General features: G+C 45.8%; 1 protein-coding gene across 1 annotated transcript in view; it reads right to left on the reverse strand.

Moving 5' to 3' along the window:
- The window catches only part of Gpc6 (glypican 6), a 951,185-nt gene extending 939,426 nt beyond the window's left edge, over positions 1-11,759 (reverse strand). The window contains exon 1 of the mRNA XM_050150388.1: positions 11,600-11,759. Coding sequence (XP_050006345.1) covers positions 11,600-11,759 — 160 coding nt within the window. The remainder of the gene's footprint in view (positions 1-11,599) is intronic.
- Positions 11,760-17,413: the final 5,654 nt, after the last annotated feature.

Raw genomic sequence — 17,413 nt, forward strand, 5'->3', positions numbered from 1 at the left:
GGCTGAAACGCGGCTGAAGGTGGTACACCTAGCGGCAGGCAGGCGCTGCGCAGGAGAGCCTCCCTCTGGCCATCCGCGGCACCTTGCAGGCGTCCCAAACCGAGCTCTCCTGCAGAGCCGGAAGCTGTCTGCAGTTTGGGACTTACAGCAACCTTCCGGCTCATCTCTTTGGACACTGGTTCTCTCCAATGCTTAATTAGGCTAAAATCCGAATTGTCACCCTGAATGAAGAGAGCTTTCGGAAATGTCGGGCTGCACAAAGCCCGCTCTTGCCTATGTGGTCCACTGTCTGTTTTCCCAGGTTACAGCAATAGTTAAACAGGCTCCTTTTCTCCCCTCCACCCCCGAAATCAAACAGCTTCAGGTGCATCCATAACATATAGAACATCTTAAAACTTTGTTTCAAACATAAGGTTACATTTTTGAAAATATAAGTATTTCAGGGGGTTCACAATAGTTTTTACAGGAGCTCTGCTTTATGAACTAACGGTTAGAAAGGCTAAAATCCATTTGAAAACAAGTTACAGCCTTTCCAGTGGTAAGAAATCGCATTCCAGCAAGAGAATGCAGCCTTGGTTACCACATAGGATTGAGATCATTCTAAGCAATGAGACTGCAGATAGACAACTTGGTCCACTGAAAATCTTCTATACCATCAGAAGAGACTCTAGGTGAAGAAGACAGTACCACTCAGGCCATGGTCGCTCTGAGTGTGTGTGGCTTCCTATGACTTTTATTACTTTTACAGCCATAATCCCGACTGTGAAACGGATGCAAATCCATGGTGTTAAATAATTTTTGGTTAAGAACAAAATAAAATTGCACAATATCCTCAGAATCTCTTAATGTGTTTCTAACTCCAGTTTGAATGTGTGTATACATAGCCCATCTCTGACAATGCAGAGAAAGGCATTTGTATGCCTTTTAACTCTCCCGTTTAAGTACATGAAGAACATCTGTAAATGATGCTAGGATATCTCCAGGCTATGGTTTTGCTGAGAGAGAAGGAAGCAGGAGTAGGAAAAGGGCCCTCCTAGCAGATTTCTCGGTAGAGGACCGAGGCCGGCCACTCTGAACGCTGCTTCACGGTAGGAAGGACTGGCCTTCAGGGGACCCACACGGTAATTTAAGCGGAAGGAATATATTCCTCATTGCATTCTTATAACAAGATCAGCCTAAGCTTTGAACATTTGACCTGACCTCCAGAAGCCTAACATCCCCAGGTCTCTGAAAGAGCGAGCGCGAGCAGAAGGAGACACCAGGCGACCACGTGAGCAGTAAAATCACAAAACACGATTTTCGCACGTTAGCCCTTGCCACTGTAAATGTGAATGCTTTGTGCCAACCTCAGTGCCTGCCAACGGCTGGAGGAGTTCTAAGAGATCACCAATCAAACACGACCGGGGAGCCTGAACACAGAGGTGACAGGAGATTTGGGAGTGAGTTCCGGCTCTTCAAATGGCCTCTAAAGGCTTTGGAATCGGGCAAATGGAAAACAGAAGTTACTGAGGGATTCTTGGTTTGTTTATAGGTGACTTATCCTTCCTTACACCTCTAGCAAGCCTGTCTTCTGAAATCAGTGTCTTGGTATGCAGGGATCTGGGAGGTCTGTGATGCGGAGATACAAGAACTGCTTGTTTCCCGAGTTAATTCCCACCTCTTGTTGCCTTTAAAACCCGTCACTACACCAAACTTCAAGAAAATAGACCAGTTAAGCCTTTTGAAGAAAAAAAAAAAAACAAAGCAAAGCAAAACATTAGCACTTGCAGATTCTACACTTTGTTTCGTCAATCATTAGGATTACGGAAAAACATTAGGAAAACCAAACAGCTACGGGACAGTAATGCCTTTCCATTTTCTGCAGATGAAGGTTAAAGCTTCTCCCTGGCAGGTAGCTATGCTTCGTGCATGGCGACCTTTTTGAAGTCCACTTCACACGTGTTGTTGACTTTAAGCTATTCTGGCCCATTACGAAAATAAGTGAAAAGTCTTCATCCTTCTCCAGAACACTTCAAAAGGCTTTTTCCCCTGCGAAGGAAATAGTTGCCTCAAAGTCACTACACCTGAGTTGCTTGGGATCCCTGGAGGAACACCAACCCCTGCTTCACCACTTTCCTGGGGGCACAGAAGGACGAAGGCAATCTCTTCAAAGTCCAAGAACAGTAATGGGGGGGGCTCTCGGGCCAGTGATGAAACGGTGCAGTCCTGGTGGTCAAGCGTGGAATGGGCCTGCTCATCTGTAATTAAATACATTCAGAGACGAAAAGGGACCGGCTCTGTATACAGTCTCTTTCCATATGAACCCAGACACTGGGAGAAAATGGCTAGCTCTGTACCTGGAGGCCAGCCTGTGAATAACTCAAAGACGAGGTAGGGGGATAAAATTCCTCCAAGAGCAGATAAAAGGACGCATATAATAAGACTCATATGTGCCCCAAGAAAGCATGCCAATTTAGCAAGGAAATATGGGGACCTCACAGTGAAAGAAATTTCTAATTCTGCTGCCTATTTCCTCTTCTAAAGCAACACAAAGAGTTCCTTTACTAATAATGACAGGTCAATGGCAGCAGCCAGGAAAGTCCTTTTGGTTCCAGGCACAGAGAAGATGACTGATTGTCTCGATTTCCCCAAATGGCTATAGTACAATCTTTAAAAAAAAAAAATCTGGAGGGCTAAACAGTGTGATCTAGACTATCAGAGTATTCTCCTGATGGATCAAGGTAAAAAAGATCACAAAAATATCATCTGACATTTAGCTGTGCTGGGCTGGCAGCAGTTTGCATTTAAAACCCACTTTGCACAGAACTTAGTGTCACTGTTAAGAGACTCAAGGATGAAAGAACCAACAATAGTTCATCCCGGAACATTCCTGAATACAGATTTGTAGGCAGACCTGTTCCAACTCCATCGGACACTTGTGAGACAGGACCCAGACATTCGGGTGTAGCCAGCCCTTCAGTGGTATCAGCGCATGACGTTCACAGAGAAGCTCTGATCAGGATTGCTGCCTTCTTAGTCTGGAAGCATATGCTGATGACTTCCGGAAGGGAGGGAGGCAATAGGGAGAGAGTAAGGTGCAGAATGTTGAGGAGCACAGAGATACAGGTTTTATGGATGCTCCGAATGACTCCATGGACCCCACCTAAGATGACCCGGGTTCTCTAGAATTCCCAAGAACCAGCATACTTCCTTCTCACTTCTTCCTGCATGCCCTATGTTGGGACTGGTTCTGTCTGAAGAAATGACTGTATAAACCAAATGAGCTGGGGTTTTCCCTGACCTGCAGCCAAAAGTACCTCAGCAGATGCAGGTTACTTGAGGCAAAGGCTTTCAATGGTTCATCTTCCTTAAACGCTTGTATTGGAACCGCTGTGTGGCTCAGTCTAGATTTTCAGTTCCTTTTAGTTAATTAGTGTTTATGTTTTTCTGCTCTGTGATGACCACATGTGCCCCTTCTTTTCTCCCTGTACCCTCCTCTGGAACTGTCCCCTTCCTGCTTCGGGATCTGTTGCAGCCTCTCAGCTATCCTCCTCTCCCACTGAGCCTCTAAGAATCCCCTCTCGATTCCATCCTGTTCATAGTGCTCAACCATCAAAACAATCCTTCCATGAGACATCAGAGCCAAGAGCCCAGGATGATGACTTAGTTCCTGCCAGAGTCAGCTGAGGACGTCCAAAGACCTCCAAAAATCCAACCCCACCCATGCTGTTCAATATCATTTTCATCACTTCCAAATAAATTCCTGCCTGTGTTGTCCTGTAGACGCCTGCCCGCCATCCACTCCACCCTGAATTCCACCTTCTCTCGCCACTCCCTTGACAAACACTGCCCATCCTTCAAGGCTTCTCCTTCTATCTGGACACTCCAGTCTTTGATTCCTGTCCTAATAATCATTAAAGACCATTGAAATTTACATGATCCCCAAAACAAGCTTTAAATCCTAGACGACGATAAAATTTATATAGTTCTGTGTTTTGTTGGAAGGTTTAAAATTGTGTTTACGCTACCACGGTGTAAAAACAAAAAAATCTATGAATGAAATTCTGTGATGTGCATGGTTGATTGGTGATTGGTGACCTGACGTTTTCTGAGTATTAATAACTCATCCAACCCTAACTGAATAATTTCTATCGGCCACATTGATGTTGTTAACAATATTCTGTTGCCTTGCTGATGATAAGGAGTTCTGTATCCACTAAAAAATAACAGATAAATTATGCCAAACTGCTGACATTGCCTTAGTAAGTCAGTGAATGCTTCCCGGACATTCATTTTTCTCTAAATCTCCCTCTCCCTGGCTTTCTCTCTCTCCCACCACTCAGCCACACTGTCCATGGGCAATCACACAGTGAAGTTAAGTTGGATTGACTAATAATCCTAGGCAGGACCTACTGAAGCTCAATATTTCATGACTCCTACTTCACCTTCGCCACTCTCTTTCAAGATGGTAGCTCCCCTCTTCTGGTATTTATGCTCTTCCCTTCTGGTAATTTCTCTCAAAGAAGTCAAAGAAGATTCCAAAACCATGGCCAATGCTGGTAGAAATCCTTCTCCAAGGGACCCTTACTACTCTCGGATTAAAAGTCAAAGCCTAAATAAGGAGCTCAAAGCATTCCAGAGCCCAGATGGTCACTAAGGTTGTATGGGAGTGAAGTCAGTCTTTTCAGGCATGAGTTATTCCCCACTGAACAGTCACCGTGTAGAAGGGCAGGAGGTCACAGGGACTTCTGGGGCAGAGGCAGGGTGAGTAAAATGTCCTGTGTATGTGTGTGCGTGTGGTGTGTGTGTGTACAAGCATACACATGTGGAACTTCACAATACGATAGGGCTCTAAGCATCTTAGGGTTCTCTTCCCGGAGTTTGTTTCAGCCATGGCAAGCAGGACAGGCATAAATTACATGGGATCCTAGGTAGACAGGCCCTAAGTAGGTAAAATGCCCCCCCATCCTCCCACCCCCTTCCTCTTCCTTAGTTGATTTGTACTTAGGGAGAATGTAAACCTTGAGTTTAGCACCTGTAAACATTTAGGTCAAAGGGCCAGGTAGATAAACACAGGGCTAATAGGCAGAGGTCTATCTTTGGGCCCCTTGTGTTGTTGGTCTAGCCTTCAGGTTCTAATTCCCTGGTTTTTCTTTCTCACGCATCTCTTCTCACTGCAGTCCATGACCATGGGTTCTGGAATTCTCATGTTTTCCAGGGTTCTCACAGACATGTCATATGTGAGCCTTCCACTGTCCCCATCCTTCCTGATAGCTGCCCATGGTTCAGGTCACACTGCAGCCCCTTACCAATACACACCTAAGGCCCTCCGTCTAGGTGAAATGATCCCATAAGTCTGCTTGCCTGTAGCGCTCCACCCTCATCTCATCTGGAATTACTAAGTTTTCAGGGCTGCCCTGAGTTTCTTCTTCTTTTTGCCAGGATCAAAGTTCCTTGGAAATGCAGACCAAGCACAAGGCACAAGGAATTATTACAGCACCATACACAATAAATACTCATCGCTTAAATGAGACAAATGCCTGGAGTCATCAGCAAACGAGATGCTGTTCAAAGATAGAATCACTTCTGTTTCTTTGTTACTGTCCCAAGACTTCAAGAATAATGTCATTAAAACCCCATTTTCATCCAGATTATTAAAATTTAGAAAGTTTTATCCATGACTTATCACTACGAATTCCTTTATTTTCACATTTTCCAAACCAGAGATTTAAACACTTTTGTTCTTGTGTGTTTGGTTGTTTTCTGGTTTTCTTGTTTGATTTTTTTTTTTTTAAGACAGGGCATCACCATGTAGCCCAGGCTGGCCTAGAGCTCAGCTTCCCCTGCTTCAACCTTCTGAATGCTGAGACTCCAGGCCCACCGCACCAGGCTTGACAATACTTTTCAGACGGTGCTGTCTAAAGCACTGGCAAATAGATAGCGTGAGGTAATTGTTACACCACTTACAGTTCAGTTATGCATGAGAAGATATGGCAGAGCGGATTTTGGCAGGGAACGTGAGGTAACATCCAGATTTAGAAAATATCTAAACAGCTGTTTATACTGGCTGGGCAGCTCTAAATCTCTGGCCTTGCTATAACTCTTCAGAGAGATGTAAATTATGGAAGAATTGTATAATGTTAGCTTTTTACGTTTAAATAAGACAGAAACTAGGGTTAAATCATTTATCAACAATTATTTTACTGCACGTTTTACAGAATAGGTCATATAACAGGAAAGGACAATCCTGTGTTTTATGAATGTCCAGGAGTTTAAATATTACTTATTTTACTTATGTCCTTATACAAAGGAATAGAATCTTTCCAAGCACAAATTTCAGGGCAGGAGGCTGTGTGCTTCAAAGCAATCCTGACAGTGGCCTACATTTCCAGGCACCAACTATTAAGAGACAATTCAATTAAAAGAAATGGGTCTTGTGTAGGCAAACAAGGGTATCAGTCCTTAAACACTGAGAGATTACTCTCTTAGTAAGTCAGTTCAGCGAACTTTGTTTACAAGGCTCTCAATTGACTCCTAGATCAAAAATGTAATGAGAGGACCTCCCAATAACCTGGATTTCAGGTGGCTTTGACACCTGGAGATAGAGTAACTGTCCAGACATCTAGTGGCTAGAAAGAAGAGCACTGAAATTCAGCAGATTCATTTACAGCTCTCTTTGTTCATCCACAGAACATGAGGTAGCCGTCCATTAACAAAGCAGGGGGCAAAGATCAGCAACCTTCGAATAGGCAGAGAAATGGGACTGAGATGAGGTGCTGTGGGGGTAAGAATGGCTCAACACTGTCTCACTTATTTTACTAGGACATCTACATGTGAACCGAAAAGAAGATGTGTTAAAGATCACTGAAATAAAGCCAAGCCTGTTGATGTGTGTGTGTGCTGTATAATTATAAGCATGGGAAGAAGGCATGTCCATAAATATTTGATGCCAGAACATGGATTAAAAGCACAAGAACACTATAATATGAAAAAAGTCCTATTTTCACAGTAGATCGTGACATAAATATTTGACAAATTGGCATCCAAGAGATGGAGACAGTTTAATACTTTCTTTTCTTTATTCTATTTGTTGGTTTGTTTGTTTCAAGCAGGGTATCTCTGTGTAGCCATGGCTGTCATGGAACTCACTCTGTGTAGACCAGGCAGGCCTCAAACTGAGAGATCTGCCTGCCTCTGCCTTCCAGGTTCTGAGATTAAAGGCCTGTTTGCCACCACAAGACATTTAGTGTTTTCTTCATATCCAACTATACCCCAACTCTCAACATAGCTCAGAAAGAAAGTAGGGTAAACCACACATTGAAGACAGTGGTTGTAATGATCTATCATAAGCCTGGTTGGTCTAACCCAACACTCCAGGTTTGGAGCTACGCTAACATTCAGCAGACCCAGTACACTGGAAGAAACCAATGCACGTACTTTGTGTAACCAGATAGATTCAATAAAAGAAACAGGAAAATGATTTGGGAAATGATAGATTTTGCAAACCCAACATAAACTCGGCATTCACAACTTGTAAGAATACATAAATGGATGGATTGAGCAACAGCACATGATACACAAAGAAGAGGGGCAAAGAACAGGTCTTGTATGTGTGAATTCAACAAATGTTGGGGCCTTAATTCTGTAGGACAAGGGGCCAAGGTAGAGGTTTATGGATGCTCAAGGCAGCATTCCTGGGTTTGAGCTTGCTCCCCCACACTAGCTAGCTGAGTCACCCCTGGGCACGTTACTGAAGTCTTCACAGTTGTCTCTTTATCTATGAAACATGGCGAGATCTTCTGTGTTCTAACTTATTGGAAAACCTGAGTAAGTGATATTTTCTTTTGAAATAATTGTATATTCATTTTGTTTTTGCACAGATGTTCAAGTGTGTACATGGGTGTGACGGCCCACATGTGGAGTTCGGAGGACAACTTGAAAGAGGTTTGTTTCCTCTTTGCGCCGGGTGGGTCCCACCAATCAAACGCAGTTTGTTAGGTTTGGCAGCAAGCACTTCAACCAACGGAGCCATCTGGCCTGCTTAAGGGTTGTGTATAAATAGGTGGTGGGCACATAATTTCTATATATGAAGTGTTAAATAAAGTTATGTTAGATAAATAAGGAAAGAGGAATCACGTTAAACTAAGACTTACTTCCAAATATAAAATAAGCCAAATATAAGAAATCCTTAAACAACATTCTGTGAATTCTCATTTATCCAGGTGATATGTTTCGATGTGGGGGGGGTTGGGGGAGGGGTCAGGGTGTGAGCGTGGGTGTGAGTGCATGAATGGATTTGAGTATATGTGTGAGTATGAGAGTGGACGGATCAGAGTATGAATGTGTGTCTGTTGCTAGAGACACACACATACCAGGCCAGCACTCTCCGGCTAATCTGAACCCTGGTCCAAGCAAGTGCTGCGGTCTGCTAGGAGACTCTGAGATGCTTAGCACCAGGAGGAAAAGGGAATCACTGAGCCTTGAGGGAAGTGTGGACCTTGATGAAAAGGTCCCTATCCAAGCACCTGATGCACTTAACTTCAGGATCGTCCCAGGACCCAGAACAAGAGGAAACAAGGAAGGCCCCTGTGAAAGCTTTTGGCTGGATTTCTGGAAACACTCCTTGTACCACAGGAGTTCCCAAGTATGAGAAAAGCCGGCTGACAGGGGCTCTGGAGTGGGCTCCTGTGGAGATCTTCCAGGAAGAGGGTCTCCCTGATCTGCTGACATGGGTTTAACTGAGTAAAGACTGATGGTGACCTCTGCCCTCTGATGACACTTCCTCAGAGCTGGAGTTTATATATTACCTACAGTCCCCCCTGACAGTCTGGAGCGCATCTCTCTACCCCTCAGAGAAAAGGGCAACAGCTATTTTACAATGTGAGCTTGGAGTAAATCTTTAAAAAAAAAAAAAAAAAAAAAAGGTTGAGATTAAATACAAAAATACCTTATCCTAATTACTTCCCAATGCTCCAGTTGAGCTACTTGCAAACACAGCTCAACTGGAGTCTGGACCTTGAACAAGGGTTCTTTACCATCCAGGTTTCCTAATAGTTGAACACATGCCTTTTCTCAAGCAAACCAGCAAAGGATGAAAAAGTTTTCCTTTCGAAAGGATAGCTCCCACACTAGCTTCCCCATACTCGATAATTAAATGTAAATATTACCAGAAGCTGGGGAGGAGAGTACGGATGTGTTTATTTAATTGTGATTATTCCAAAAAGTAAGAGTAAATGCAACTTACTTTACCACTGTGTAAAGTTTACTTTGAAAAAAACATACTCTCCTCCCCCCTCCCCAAATAAAAACTCTCCAGTTACCTCACAGTTCTTTATTTTCCTATCAGATGTGCCTCTGAACCCACGGGAACATGGACCTTGATCCCATCAACCAGCAGTGGGTGACACTGGGCTCAAGGTACAAAGTCCTCAGGTGGCCTTCATTCTAGGTCTAAGTAAGTTTAGTGAGGTGGGTGTATTTTTAGGAATTCAGGGCTATTAGCAGTCTGTGATTTATAAGGCAGTAGAGAAGACAAAAAACATACAACCACCAAACCCTCTGCAGTTAAACTACTTCTAAAGCGTGTCTGCAGCCACTGGGAATGTTCTCCAGCAAAGCCATTGGTGACTACAGAAATTATTTACAATGTGCTTCTGCGCTCTGATGGTCAGGCCCCCGGATGGTGCTGAGGGTCACCGCTAGTCTCCCAGGAGTCTCACTGCCTACTAAAGAATACCGATGCAATTTTAAAATCCTTAGCTGCTTTCCTTCTTAGAGATATCTTATCTGAAATCATGTTGGGAAATATGTGTATTTAAAAGATCCAGTTTTAAAGTGGCCAGATTGGAGGAGAAAACGAGTTCCTAGAAGGGATCTCTACTCCAAACGTTTTAAAAGTTGAATTTCCTGAGATTTGGGGAGTTAAAAAGGTGAAGCAGATCCTTATCAATTAATTAAAAAGAATGAAATAACAGTAGACAAAGGGAAAGGAGGGCTAAGAAACTTAAGGCGCTGCAGGCACAATCCTTTCTAGTCATTGATTAACAAATTAGGGAGTGCAGGAGCGGGGTGGGAGAAATCCCGGGGACTTGAGCCGTCTTGTAATTCACTACAGATTCTCCAGCAAGCTCGACCCAGGAAACAGAACGCCTGGCTGTGAGTTGAAACGAGATCCTTCTACATAGAGCAACGCGCTGTTTCTAACGTGTGAGCGTAGTTTATTTTCCTTTTGGCAATTTCCAAATTGATAGAAATGCGTTAATTGTGGTGCAAGTAAAGACCCTCATTCCTCGAGTCTGGAGATCGAGTGTAAGAAAGCAAGAATTCCCCAACGTATTAACACTAAGATGTTTGAAAGATATTTGCAAGTATTTTCCATCCGTCCACCAGTTCTTTGGCAAAACACAGTCTGGTGGCGATCCAGCGATCTGAGGTCACTTAGGACTTCAGCTACCCTGTTTAAGCAGCCCGCGCCCTCACACCATCTCCAGCCTTCCCTTGGCCTCTTTCTGCTCAGTTCCACCTCAGCTAAAGGATTACCCGTCCCCGACTCGACTCATTTCAGTCTAGGAGCCCCGCTGAAGCTCGGGTTCGGTTGGAGCTAAGAGCCGGAAAACACACCCTGAGCAGGCTGCAGCGCGAGTTGGTGGAGCCCGAAGGGCCGTACACCCGGGCTCGGGGAAAGAGGGTGGGGGTTCGAAAGCTCCGGAGGAAGGGCAGCCTGGGATCGGGCGAGCCACCGAGCGCGAAGTGCAGACCCCGGAGACGAACGCCCCCATCGGGTCACTCGCTTAAGTTGGCTCCGCGTGCGCCAGGGGGCCGGAGCGCGAGGCCACGCTGGAGACTCGGCTCCGCGCAGGGTGGCCCGGTTCTCTCCTTAGTCCGAGTGACCAACCGCAGTCGGGGAAGCTCTGGGGCACCCTAACGGGAAAGCCCGCCCCAAATCTGAAGCAGACAGACTACAAAGCACTCCCGCCCCCTACCGCAACAGCCCCGGGACTCCAACACTCAGATCCCGGGGACCCGGTCAATGTGTCCCCTTAGTGGCCGGTCCCCAGCCCAGGAGCCTGGCGCTGGCTCGGTCCTCGGGAAGGACCTGGAGATCAGAGAGCTGGAGAAGGGGAACCTCCGCGTCTCTCCACCGCCCCCGCCGGCCGGCGCGAAGGCGGGAGTGGAGAAGGCGCCACTCAGACGGTGGCGCTGGGAGAACTGTGGCCGCAGTTCTCCCAAGTTTGCCCCGGCGAGGGGGGATGCTATGGGCACCCCGCTCGGCTCGCCGCCTGCTCTTGCAGTCTCCTCGCTACCGTTCCCAGCTCGACCGGGCCGGCCCGACTCTAGGCCAGCCACCGAGGTAGCGGGGCGCGGGAGCAGAGACGCAGGGAGCGAGCGAGGGAGGGGACCTGGGTGCTCCCGCGTGTGCACACAATGAGGCGGCCGGCACGCACACCTTCCTCCCGCCGGAGAAGCGGGACGAGCCTCCGCCGCCCGGATGCGGGGACGCGGGGTCCCCGGGAGGCATCCGCAGAAAGTGAGCACCAAGTGAGCAACAGGGGGGAGGGAGAGGACGCCCCGCCGCCTCCCGGGGCTGCAGCGGGGACCCCGGGCCCGCGCCCGCGCTTACCTGCGATCTCCTGGTAGGGGATGTCCGTTAGGCTGAATCCCTTGGCACCGTAAGCCTGGCGGACCTCGTTGCAGCTCCGAGCCTTCACGTCCGCGGCGGCCGGGAGGGACAGAAGCAGCCCGGAGAGAGGAAGAATCACAGCCGGAATCCAAGAAGGCATGGTGCAACATGCAAGTCCACCTCGGTAGCCCCCAGCTCCCTGTGCGCTCTTCACCTTGCCCCTGGAGCCGAAAGCCCGCCAGAGCCCGCGGCGCGCTCCTCTGCCGCTGCCCAGCGTCACCCCCTTCCGCCAGCCGAGGGGACGAGCCGCGAAGCCCTCTGGACTGCGCTCAGCAAACTTTTATAAGCCAGATGGAGGATGGCAAGCCAACCAGGGCTGGCTTGGGAATGCAGCCGGCTCCGCTAGCCGCTCGGGTGGAAAACCGTGAGAGAAAGACGAGAGAAGAGGAGAAGGCAACGAAATGTCTTTTCTTTCTCTCTTTTTTTAAAATACCACAGTGGGGGCGTTCAGAGCAGCGGTCCGAGTTCCGAGCCGCAGAGTCGTGGAGCGCTGCGAGCTCGCCTGGCCAGTGTGTGCGCGACGAAGGTGGGACCGACCGCGCGCGCCGGCTCCCCCCCGGAGGGAGATGGACAGGCCGGCGCGAGTGTGTGCGCGCGAGTTTGTGGGTGTGAGCGCCGGGCTCTCGGGGAGGTGTGTGCGTGGAGACGTACGGAATCCAGGAGAAACCTCAGCTTCACACAGACTGGGGGAGCCTGTGCGAGTCTTCTAGAAATAGGAAGAGAGAAAATCCTGGAGACTGACACTGGAGGCTTGAGGGAAGGAGAAAGGCGGGGAGGGAGTGAGAGAGAAACGTGCTACCCAGAGCACCGCCGAAATTCTGAGGCGGAGTCGGCCGCAAAACCTGGAGTGGATCGCTTGCCGTGAGGTAAAAGGGGAAAGATTGGAAAGGTCCCTGTTTTCTCCATGCCCATCCGAAATGCAACCTTTCTTGACACAAATAAGCCGCAGTAAAAAGATAAAGTGTTTGTGGCGAGTAATTGTTGTGATTGTGCTAAATTTTTCTGGGGATCAAGAACATCGCATTTCCAATTGTTGCTCTTGCCCAAGTAACTAACATAAAGCCAGGAAAGAAATACACACAGAAGAGAAATCTGGGAGCATAGCAGAGTGACTGGCTGACTTCTGCCTGTCTTAGTGTTTCTGCTTTCTAAAAACAAGTAGTGAGCGCACATATTAGAGAGCCATAGATCTTCAGTCCCCTACAACTAACCTTTCTCTCTCCCCCACCCCGTGTGTGTGTGTGTGTGTGTGTGTGTGAGAGAGAGAGAGAGAGAGAGAGAGAGAGAGAGAGAGAGAGAGAGATGACATTACACTCTTAAATTACACTCTTGATTCCTAAATCATTAGGCTTGGGTTCTCAGTGTAGAGGTCCGATAATGGCAGACAGCAATGCATGAAGCGAGACACTGGGAAGGTCATGGTGTCTTAATTTTCTCTCATCAGAAACTCTCAACACACTGGCCTTGGCTTTTTCTTCCAAGTTCTCAGAATTCTCAAATGGAGAACCTAGTCATTTTCTCCTTGCAGTTCCAAAGTGGAGATTCTCTCTTAACCCATTTCCATGGTCCTTCTTATGCTAATGATCATAGGAAGCAACCAGAAAAGAAGACAAGCTGTTCAGTAGCATCTCCATGTGAACACTGTTTTCACAGCTCCTGAGACATCACTGGACAGTCAGGCCTAGTTTGGTGGGACCTGACTATAAAGCTGCAGGAGGATATTCTTCTCACCAGTGACCAGAAAGACTCATGATGTCTGAATCCTTTCATCTGTCATGGGCACCTTCATCATCATCAAACGCACTTGGTGCATCTTCCTCTCCACTAAGCCCTCTTTAACCCATCCTCAGTAAGACTCAGGGGAGGATCCAGGCTTCTTTGAAACAAAGTTGTACCTAGAGGGTGGTAGAGAGCTTGCTTTACAAGCACAAGGACACAAGGGCTTGTGTTCCGTTCCCCCTGCCCCCAAAAGGCATACCCTTGCCAACAGTGGTGAAACCAAGACAGGTGGAGCTTTAAGCCTAAGGCAGTCCCTGTCACACAGGAGGTGGTGGGGAGCCTGAAGAGGTGAGTCCTCAATTAAGAGCGCATACTGTTCTTGCAGGAGCCTCCCCCCCCCCCAAAAAAAAAATGTGCAGGATCACACACAAACACAAATTGAGATGACAAAAATAAATCTTTTCTTTTAAGGAGGTAGACTGAATTCCTTGAGGGGACACCAAAGGCTGTCTTCAGGATTCCACCTTGTGTGTGTACTGGCAAACCCATGTGCATACAAAAGACAACTGAGATGGTTTATGATCGTTTAGAGATTGGCTACTCCTGTTGTGTTTAACGAGCAATCAATACTCGCGTAGAGCAGTAGGCTATCGTAGCCTTTGTAGACTTGTAGGCAGCCTAATGCCTGGAAAGTTACTAGTTCCTCAAGCATAAATAGATGAGCGTGAATTTGCTGGGGAGAGTCAAACTGTTTGTGATTGGCTTGTGAACTTTAGTCATACTAATGAATGAGGTAATATGCCTACTTCACCTACTGTGTAATACTAAATTGTTTGAAGTAGTGTTAAAAAAAAAGTAAGAATTTATCTCTGGGCAACACCTTGATGATGTATTGGGATGATCACGTGATGTGATAGAAGTTCATAGAAAAGACCTGATGAGAAATAAGACAGCGCCTATGACTTAGATAGAAATGTTGGCCAAGGGGTTGAATCTCAACTATCATGTATATACTGGACACAGTAAGGAGAAGGAAACAAAAGGAGGAACAAGAGCAAACTCAAGAGGAGATACCCATAGTACTCTGTCACCATGTAAAGGATCTGGGTGTTTGAGACTTAAACTAGGAGGAGGGGAAATGGGAAGACTATGAAGACGTGTTTTGAAAGATGGATTTCTAGATGGAGATTTGGATTTGGATTTGGTGCTTAGTTTGGTAGACAAGGAAAGTCATTGAACTGCTGAGGGTGGTCTTGATGGAAGTGCATGTTCTGGGCAGTAAGATTCCTATTTCAGCCCACTTTACCACCCCAGCTGGTTCTCAGAACCCTTGGAGTCAGAATAGAAGTGGAACCTTAGTTCCATTAGTTCAAGTTCTAGAGAAAAGAGTTTGGTCTTCAACAGCCACAGGTGGTAGGTAAATCAGGCACCGTCTCTCAGTCATCCTGAGCAATGTGTTTGTGGGCCCTGGGCTCACCCCAAGGAAAGAGACTCATTTGGCCTAAGTCATTGCTGGCCATCCTTTTCCTGTTCAATTAGATAGTATAGAGTTGGGGTGAAGGAACCATTTCTGACCAAAATAATTTAAGATGAAATTTCTAAGAACTACTTTTTCTGATTGAAAAGCAAAAAGAACACGGGAGAGCTGACTAGTTGGAAGTGCTTACTCGTCTTCCAGGAGATCCAAGTTTAGTTTTTAGCACTCATGTTAAGTGAATCACTGGATCACAGCTACCTGGAACTTTAGCTTCAGGGGATCCAATGCCCTCATCTAGCATTTGTGGACTTACAGACACCTGCACGCACACACACACACACACACACACACACCTTGACACAGTCATCTGAGAAGAAAGAACTTCAATTGAGAAACTTTATAGAGAAAATATCTCTATAACATTGGCTTGTAGGTAAGTTTGCAGGGCATTTTCTTAATTAGTGATAAAAGCAGGAGGGCCGAGCCCAGAGTAGATGGGGCTGTCCTTGGGATGGTGGTCCTTTGTTCTTTGTGAAAGCATACTGAGCAAGCCTGGAGGAACAAACCACTAAGCAGCGCCCCTCCGTGGCCTCGGCATCAGCTCCTGTCTCCAGAGTCCTGTCCTGCTTGAGCTCCTGCTCCAAATGCTTTCACTGATGAACAGTTCTATGTGAGTGAACCAATTTCCTTCCATGATGAACAGCGATGTGGAAGTGTCAGCCAAACAAGCCCTCTCTTCCCAAGTTGCTATTGGGCACTGCTTCTTCACAACAATAGAAACGCTAAGATATATTTAAAATAAAAATCTTGTTAAAGCAGAAGGCTCTTTTCACCTCAACCTCTTGACCCCTCACACCTACGTGTGTACTGTGCCTAGGAAACAGGAAACAAGCCATTGCTAAAAGAGACAATGGCAGACAGAGGCGTACCAATACTCAAGGTTCCTGCTCTTTATCTGAGTCACCAGCTCCAGCTCCAAACCTCTTATTACATAATCAATAAGTATCTCGCTGTTTATGTATATGACCACTTGGGATTTCTGCTTCTTCAAATGAAAACAATATAAACACAGACACCAATCTGAAGTCTGAAGAGGAGAAATTGAAGGCAAGAGACAAATATGAGAAAACAAATTGGAGGCAGCAATGTGGAATCCATGTCGGGAGATTTTCCAGCGTGGAACAAATCGCCCTGAGTATCAAAGACAATGGAACTGGGAGGATGATGAAGAGGCCGCCAGGAAACCCTGGAGAAGCGTTAGCATTAACCTGTAGTGCATGCCAGGCCACAGGGAATGACATGTAAAATGGGCAGAAAGACGGTGGAAACGTCAGGTACAAAGACTTTGGCCATGCAGATAGGTTTGGGTTTCCCACACTGACTCTAGAAATCAAATGAACTGAAAAGCAATCTCACTTCCCTTAGGAGATTCCTTTACATTTTTTCTTCTCTTCTCTGTACTATCCGTGTTTTCTACAGAAAATTCAATTTTATTTTTTATGATGTTTTTTATGTTGGTTTTTTGAGACGGGCTTTCTCTGTGTTGCTTTGGACTTTGGAGCCTGTCCTGAAACTATCTCTCTTATACTATTATCTCCCACATGTAAGACAAATATTAACATTGTTATGTATAAAATAAAACTTTGACCTGTGAAATTTTTCTTGTAACTTTTAAGACGATAAAATTGCATATAATCTCGAAAAAATTAAAACAATACATTTTTAAAAACTGGCTTGAGTGAAAAGAAAACTCAAAAGCCACAATTACAAACTTTGAAATAGTTTTGCTCAGTTATATTATCTCATGAGTGAGAAGCTGATTGAATTCTTGGCTTTGATTTTTGTGTGTTTTCGATCAAAGTGAACAAATAAGTTCAAACAGAATTGTTTATAAGCAAGGAGATAAGCCATGAATGTCTACTCCACATTGCAGCTTGGCATACATCAGAATTGCTGAGTTAACCTGCCCCACCAAAAGCAGGGTTCACAATGAAAACCCCATGAGAAACTTTGCAGTTGCGATTCCCAGATACTAGAAGACTGGTGAGTTACAGAGAAAGCAAAGATAAACATGGGTGAATAATAAACAGAATATCATTTGCAGATAGACCAAACACTAAGAGTTCAGTGAGCAGTCTTGGGGTATTGAATATGTATCGAATGCTGGTGGACACCAATTAAAATTATATCTTTAGTGTAGTCTAGAGCCAGTGGGTTTCCTGGATTCAATGGGTGGAACTAGACACCAAGGACAACAGATTCTTCTTGTTCCGCCATTTTTCTCCAATAGTCTGAAGCTGGACCTAGTTTGCATCAGAGAAGGGAATCATGGGATCTTTTTGATCCAGTTTTGTCTAATAGTCATGACAGGACTTGGCCAAGAAGACCGAAAGAGCTGTGGTTATTTAATGTACACCAGAAACATAGACAACGAGAGTATTTCATACATTCATAAGCACAACTCATACTTACTTGAAATGTTACTATCAATCATCTAGAAGGTAAGCAAGAAATATGTTCAAGTATCACAATGATTTAAAATGCAAGTTCCAATTTTC

Source organism: Alexandromys fortis, unplaced genomic scaffold, assembly GCF_014885135.2.
Source record: "Alexandromys fortis isolate MF-2015 unplaced genomic scaffold, M_Fortis_MF-2015_v1.1 scaffold_66, whole genome shotgun sequence".
Lineage (NCBI taxonomy): Eukaryota > Metazoa > Chordata > Mammalia > Rodentia > Cricetidae > Alexandromys > Alexandromys fortis.